The sequence below is a fragment of the Morone saxatilis genome, unplaced genomic scaffold, assembly GCF_004916995.1.
Source record: "Morone saxatilis isolate NCDOM2014 unplaced genomic scaffold, NCSU_SB_2.0 Contig21, whole genome shotgun sequence".
Taxonomy (NCBI): Eukaryota; Metazoa; Chordata; class Actinopteri; family Moronidae; genus Morone; species Morone saxatilis.
This window is the reverse complement of record NW_023339774.1, coordinates 21,474,285-21,481,434: the sequence shown is the minus strand read 5'-3', so window position 1 is coordinate 21,481,434 and position 7,150 is coordinate 21,474,285. Positions and strand designations below refer to the sequence as shown.

The 7,150-nt window shown below is 43.2% G+C and overlaps 2 protein-coding genes across 2 annotated transcripts in view; one reads left to right on the top strand and one right to left on the bottom strand.

Annotated features, from left to right (window-relative positions):
* The first annotated feature begins 6 nt into the window (after positions 1-6).
* On the top strand, positions 7-2,356 carry pargl (poly (ADP-ribose) glycohydrolase, like). The gene is made up of 7 exons (XM_035667952.1): positions 7-150; positions 242-389; positions 1,003-1,081; positions 1,194-1,302; positions 1,503-1,599; positions 1,693-1,821; positions 1,897-2,356. Exons 1-7 carry the CDS (start codon positions 88-90, stop codon positions 2,010-2,012), a joined length of 741 nt encoding a protein of 246 aa, XP_035523845.1. The 5' UTR covers positions 7-87; the 3' UTR covers positions 2,013-2,356.
* Positions 2,357-2,392: 36 nt separating this feature from the next.
* ogdhb (oxoglutarate dehydrogenase b) overlaps positions 2,393-7,150 on the bottom strand; it is a gene marked incomplete in the record, with an annotated part of 21,975 nt that continues 17,217 nt past the window's right edge. Inside the window, 9 exon segments of the mRNA XM_035667951.1 lie at positions 2,393-3,906; positions 3,985-4,139; positions 4,728-4,891; positions 5,086-5,158; positions 5,254-5,379; positions 5,701-5,772; positions 5,863-6,041; positions 6,618-6,745; positions 6,872-7,022. Of these exon segments, the coding sequence (XP_035523844.1) occupies positions 3,786-3,906; positions 3,985-4,139; positions 4,728-4,891; positions 5,086-5,158; positions 5,254-5,379; positions 5,701-5,772; positions 5,863-6,041; positions 6,618-6,745; positions 6,872-7,022 (1,169 nt within the window).

The following is a 7,150-nucleotide window of genomic DNA, read 5'->3' as shown; positions in this document are numbered from 1 at the left end:
GTGGACCGACGATAAACTCGTCTTCTGAATCCTTGTTGGTGGAAATGAATCTCTCTTTTGTGTTTGTGTCGTAGCTGCAAGGAGACGATGACTAAACTGCACGTCACATCCCAGGGAACCATCGAGACTGAAGGTACAGGCCTGCTACAGGTAAGATCTGACCCACAGCGGAGACGAGCTCCAGATGTTTTAATCCAGAATCCATTTATATATAAATGTGTGTGTGTGTGTGTGTGTGCAGGTGGACTTTGCCTCCAGCTGGATAGGCGGAGGTGTTCTCGGCGATGGTCTGGTGCAGGAGGAGATCCTGTTCGTCATAAATCCAGAGCTGATCGTATCTCGCCTCTTCACGGAGAAACTCGGCGACAACGAGTGTCTGATCATTACAGGTACAGGTCATAATAAAGTCGATTAATTAAACAGTTATTAACAGAAATTAATCAATGGCAATCGAGCTGGAACCAGCAAACGTTTGACATTTTTGCTCGAAGAATGACGATTAATCGACCAATCGTTGCAGCTCTACGTAGAACCCGGGTAAAACCTGTTTGTACATACAGAGTTGCTGTGATTGGATAGTTCTGTTATCTAACCCTGATTGGTTGTTCGATTCAGTCCGTTTGTCACATTTTTTAAAGAACTAAACAATTAAACATTGTATTAAACATAAAAATTGCAGCTTTAAAGCTACAAGAAACTTTCATTTTGTGTTGATTCTGATTAGAAACACTACCACGTTTGTCGACAGGGGGCGCCACAATCAACACAAAATGAAACTTAACTTTTCCCACTACTGCTCCATTGTTGTCCCAAAAAGAGCACCAAATGTGGATTAATCCACCGCTGAAAATAGTCCCCAACCAATGATCTGAAACTGAATGAAACTGCATTTCTGTGAGGTGTTTTTTAAGATTTATGTCTTCAGTTGGAAACCAGTGAGCTCAGAGATTGTGTTTAATGTTTCATCACAGCAGCCTTACAGAACATGTGTGTGTTTCTCAGGCTGTCAGCAGTACAGCCATTACTCTGGTTTTAGTGACAGCTTTGAGTGGGTGAGACCGTATAACGAGCGCCTCAGCAGGTACGTTCATGTTTTTTCTCACGAATATGATTTTGTTGGTTTGTCCTATTTTTCCTGACTTGAATACAGGGTTTGTTTGTTGGCTGTTTAAATAAAAACTTGGTCTTTACAGAGACGAGTGGAAGCGGCTGCAGAGGCAGATCTTAGCCATCGATGCTCTGCACTTCAGAAACTGGAGGGAACAGTTCAGTATCAGCAAGGTGACCCGGGAACTCAACAAGGTGAGTTCTTCCTTTGTGTGAAAGCGACGGCGAGTAAAGACAAAGTTTATGAGCGGTTTAAGTTATCCTACGATTGTTTTTCAAAGGTACTTTAAGTTTCCGAAGAGCTGACAGCGTCTCACTTGCAGGATTTCTAAACCCCATAAACCTCGAACCTTGTATAGTTCTCATTTTTACATGATTTTATTGTGTCCCTGAAGGCATACTGTGGATTTAAGGGTCAGGGGAACAATGAGCCAGACATCGCCACAGGAAAGTGGGGCTGTGGAGCTTTCAACGGAGACCCACAACTCAAAGGTACTTCTTCAGTGTTTCCAATCCATTGATCCATCGATTGATTTCTAACACATGTTGCATTTAATTTGAGCTTTTCTTAATGTCCGTGTCCAGCTGTGATCCAGCTGATGGCGGCTGCAAAGGCAAAGAGAGGACTGGCCTACTTCACCTTTGAAGATGAAGAACTGAAGCACGGCCTGGAGCAGATTCACAGCCTGCTGGTCACAAGCGATACTACAGTCGGTGAGTGTTTGCAGGACAGAAAACTCCTCAGATTGTTGCTCGAGCTTCTAACGTTTTCCATTCGCTCCTCCGCAGGGAAACTGTTCCAACTACTGGAGGACTTCTGTGCTATTCAGGACATGTCGTCTACACGTGTGGATCTGTTTCAGTTCATCGGCGACAATGTCCGACCTTCCAGGAGTCAACTGTAAAGGACTAGAAATGAAGACGAACCTGCTTAAATAAAGATTATAATTCTTTGCATGCATTTTTACACTAAAGAGCTACAGCTGGAGTCGAAGCAGAGGATGTAGATTTGGTTGTGGGAGTGGACGTAGGCAGTTAAGGGTTATAATAAACTGTAATTTGTGTTCCTGGGTTGAATAGTTAAATTAATTTGAAAAATGTTTTTTGAGAATTTCAGTCTCTTCGACTAAACTGTGATAATTAAAGTGAACCAAGATCAAATGTTTGTAATAAGTAAATACGGTATGATTTACAGTGCTGATTTATCTACATATATACTGTATAACTGCTAATAAAAGATGACACAGCAGCAACGTTCAACTATAATCTTCATTTATTGAAAACAATAAACGTACAACACTGTATGAAAATAAATACATTCTTCCAATCTGAGGAGCTGAGGAATCCCATCGTGTCGTTACATACTGCTGTCGCTGGCATGATTTCTTTAAATGAAACACGGTGTGTAATTTCAAGTAATCTGTCACATTTGGCACAAACGGGGACGTTTACGGCGACCGCGGCAGGACAGCGAGTAAAACCACGGAGGAGGAAATAAATACAGATTTGGGAAGAATTGAAGCAGAATATGCGAAGAGAGGTGTGTTTATGTTAGATGAAGATACAGGGAGAGATAAACAACCCTTAAAGTCACTGAGAAATATCTGACACAGAAGGCGGACAGTGTTTTCAAAAGGTTTTGTCACTGCTAATATGTGGAGGCCAACTCAAATATAATATAAAGCCTTTTTATTCTTACTGCAACCATTCAGCTGTTGATCTGTTTTCACCAATCTCCGGTTGTACACGCTGCAGGGTTGCCAGGTCTCGTGTGGTCGCTGTAAATCCAGTTTAAAGGAACAGACATTTTGGGAAATACACTTTTAGCCACGACTGTGCAGTGGCCGAGGAAGACGAGACCACAGCAGATCAAAAATACATTGAAATGGTATTAAAGGTGGCGGTTTTAGCCACTATTAAAGCGGTTCTCCATCCTAAACTGAGTTATATGACTGAACTGTTATTGAAAAATCTGCATTTTGTGGGTTAAAAATGTCTCAACACGCCCTCTACTGTTTTAAATCTGCTGTATGTTTATATTGTGGCGCAGTGGTTCGGACTTTATGAGCTGTAGAAGCACCGGACTGCAATCTTTACCTTGAGCCGACACTGACACACACACACCGGAGAGTTTGCCTCTCTGAGCCGTTAGCTTAGCTACAAACAGGTAGCACGCAGAAACTTTTACCAACAGCGTGAATGTGCTTCTGTTTACAGTCTTTTTGCTAACAAACGGATCTCCTCTAACTCTCAGTAAGCTTATTTCCCCAAATGTCAAACTATTATGTGCATCATTGTTCTTCCTCTGGTTGTCCGAATTAATCTGCCATCGAATAAATGAATTCAAATATTTGTTCAGCAGGTGACGGATGCAGGATTTCAGCAGGATGTGCGGAGCGGAGCAGGGTGACATTATTTTATAATTAACTAAATAAAAGCAGATAAAAACGTGTTTGTCTTAAAAAATTAATAGTGTATAAATTCATACATTCAATGCTATAATAGTGTCCATCACTGTGAACATGAGGTCTTCACGGTAACAGTGTTAAAGTCATTGTGCGTCTTTTGAAGAATACGCCTGATAACAGGTCTGATATGTTCGTATATTTGAGGAAAGAAAACACATCAATGCAAAATGTAGGCGAAGGGTTAAAGCTCAACAGGCGGGTGTGTGACTGTTACAGTTTCCCTGAGAACGCCTCCAGGTCGAAGGCCGTGTCCAGTAGACGCTGCAGCTCCGTGAGGTGAGTCTGCTTGTTTCCAGTAGCTGGAGCTGCTGCAGGATCACGACCAGCATACCTGCAAACACACACACACACGTATGAGCACACACACACACTCACAGCGCAGGTGAAAGAGTCTTTGTGGGGAACTCACCAGACGGGGCGGGTGTGGTTGATGGTGGTGCGGATGCGGGGCTTGATGTAGTGGTAGTAGCCCTGGTTCTTGTGCTCTTCCTGACACCACACCAGGTCGGCGTTTAGGTAACGATCGGTCTCCGCTTTCACCAGATCGAACGGGAACGGTGAGAGCTGAACAGACAGAGAACAATCTGACGTTAATTATAAGAACTAAAAACTACAGGTCCCATAATATGTGAGCTTTGGGATGTAAACAGGAAGTATAACCAGTTAGCTGTTGGCTACAACTTGTTCTTTAACCTTTATTTGTTCATATTTTGGTAAACCGGCTCCATAAAAGTGTGCAGAATGAGCTGTTTGTTCCTGTTTGCAGTGGAACCACACATGGATTAAAGTTCTGGGGTATAAGGAGGCTTTTTTCTGTGATTTCGATGCAGATTTATGGATGTTTATTTGCTAAGATAATTGAATTTATTTAAATATATATTACGACTCATAAGGAGTCGTTGCTGCACACACACGTCCCATTCAACTTCAATTTATGAGCTTTATTGGCTTGAAGAGACGGAGCTTATTTTGCCAAAGCAAACAGATATTAACCGTTATAATAACAATAATCATAAATGTGGGAATGTGCACGTTTGTACAATCACAACGGCATTACAATACAAATATGACATTAACAAGCAAGTGAAGAACAAATAAAGAACAACAAGAGTCAGTATCAACATGAAAAGTATTTAATTCCCCGTCTGTCACCTGTTCGATGCGAACAACAGCCACAGTGTCGTCCATCGCTCTGTTCTTGCGTTCCCGGGTCAGCTCGTAGTAGATCTTGCCGGTGCAGAAAACGACTCTCTTCACCTTCTCCGGGCTGGCGGCTGCAGGCCCGTCGTCTGGGATTATACGCTTGAAGTGGGTGGCTGCAGGAAAACAAACACACCGTTACCGCCCAGCTCGTAAAGGGAAGCCACATAAAAACAGGTGATTAAATCAAAGTTATTAAGAGTTTATACTTCATGAAATAAATAAAAACCTGAAAGAAAAGCCTCACTATCAGTTGAAAACACTCTCAAACTCTCAGTAACACAAAGAGATTCTCTCCGTCCGCACTCACCTGGCAGCATGTCATCAAAGCTGGACTTGGCCTCCGGATGGCGCAACAGCGACTTGGGAGTAAACACTATGAGCTGGAGTTAAAGAGATAAAGAGAGAGAGAGAGCTCAGTGACCTGAAGCACATTATCTCCGTGTGCTGAGTCACGGTTTCACGGTGTGACACTTACAGGCTTCCTGAAGGGCTGCAGGATCTGTCGGCGGAGGACGTGGAAGTAGTTCGCAGGATTGGAGCAGTTGACGACGATCCAGTTACAGTCATACAGCTGACGCACCGCGAAGTCCTCCTCCAGTTTCTGACGGGGGAAGAAGGGATGAACATTAGAATATATAACATTAAAAGATCATTCAGTCTTATTATTCTGTGTCTTACTTCTGTTTAATCGGCTGTAAAGTTTCTATAATGCTTTAGAGGATGTAAACAGAAGTATGATGTTTTTTAGCCTGTATTTGTTTACATCAGTGGCTGCACTAACTATCACTGGATTACTGATACTGAAGGAAACCTAAAAGCACGTTTCAGTCTTTTTTTCTCTGATTGTTGAGCAGATGCACTAATGATCTCCTCAGGAAGGGAAACCATGTGTATCTTCTCTCTGTCTGTGACACACACTCACAGGGAAAACATCTGGGTCATCATTGCACATCTGTAGGAACCTTTCAGGTCGGGCAGACGAGTGCTCTGGTCCCTGCGAGGAAGAGGAAGAGGAAGAACATATATCGTTATCACTGATTACAAGGTGGCATTACAGCATCGTGTGGCAGATCGAACTACCTACCATCCCCTCCATGCCGTGAGGAAGCAGCAGCACGATGCCGTTCTGTCGGACCCACTTGGCCTGACCCGAGCTGATGAACTGGTCGATGATGCACTGAGCTGTGTTATTAAAGTCTCCGAACTGGGCCTCCCACAGGACCAGTGCGTTGGGACTCGCCATGGCGAAGCCTAATTCAAAACCTGCTCGCAGACGAGAGAGAGAGAGAGAGAGAGAGAGAGAGAGAGAGGACATGAGTGTTTGAGACGTCATTCAGTCGTCTCATTAAACACGTTTGTTTGGTTGGGGGTGTTAATCATTCAGCTGTTAAACTGGTTAGAAATATTTACTGCGATCTTCAATTTAAATTTCCTAACATTGAGATTTCTGTGTGGCCTTTAAAAAACATTGTGTGGAGTTAAAGCAGCGTCGTGTAGCTTTCAGGGTTCCCACTCTTTTCAATAAATCATAAACAGCGCTCACAAACGGTCATAGAAGCAGCAGTTTCAGACTACATTCATTTTGCCACAGCCCCTGAGGAACAAATCCAGTTCAAATCGAGTAGAATTCATTTTATTTTCCAGAAAATTCATCTGCTCTATAGTTAAAAGTGTTAATTACATGTACAATTAACATCACTGTGCAGGGAGAGAACAAAAAGACTCAAGTCCGTTCCACTTTGCATCATAGTAAAACCACTTTTAACGGTCACCCCAACAGTTAAACGAGTCTCTAAATGTCCAGGCTTTCTTAAACACCACTGTGTATGTGCTGCTCACCTAGCACTCCGTATTCAGACAGAGAGCTGTTGCACACAGTGTAAGGAGCCTGATCGGGGGAGATGTGGTTCATTGGGACGCAGATCCTCTTATCAACGTTCTGGTCGTGTAGAACATGGTGTCGATGGCTGTAAAGAGAGCAGAATAATACTTCAATAACATTTATGCAACGGACCAATAAATCCTCACAAAAGGAAAATACACAAACTCCTAAAAACAGAAAAGGTAAAGTTTCGGTTTCCTGTATGTGTTACCTGAATGTGCCCCTCTCCACATCCTGTCCACTGAGGCGAACATGGATCCCGTCTTTGAGCAGCGAGCCAAAGGCCATGTACTCCCCCAGAGCCCAGTCACACACCCGCTGGTTCACCATGTTCGCACGACCCTTCAGGATACGACTCAAACCTACAGCATGGAGGCAGGAACACAGGTTTGACCCTTTAAACTCATTTCCTGGAGTGTCTTCAAAATGCTTCATATCCCTAAAATCTGTACAACCTGAGCTAAAAGGTGTCATGATCCGCTCCTGGCTT

What these genes read in the sequence shown, in the direction of transcription:
- pargl (XM_035667952.1), top strand. Translation starts at nt 88, where the DNA reads ATGACTAAACTGCACGTCACATCCCAGGGAACCATCGAGACTGAAGGT. An exon ending in CGGAGACCCACAACTCAAAG is followed by an intron (nt 1,600 to 1,692) that starts GTACTTCTTCAG and finishes GTCCGTGTCCAG; the next exon opens with CTGTGATCCAGCTGATGGCG. An exon ending in CACAAGCGATACTACAGTCG is followed by an intron (nt 1,822 to 1,896) that starts GTGAGTGTTTGC and finishes GCTCCTCCGCAG; the next exon opens with GGAAACTGTTCCAACTACTG.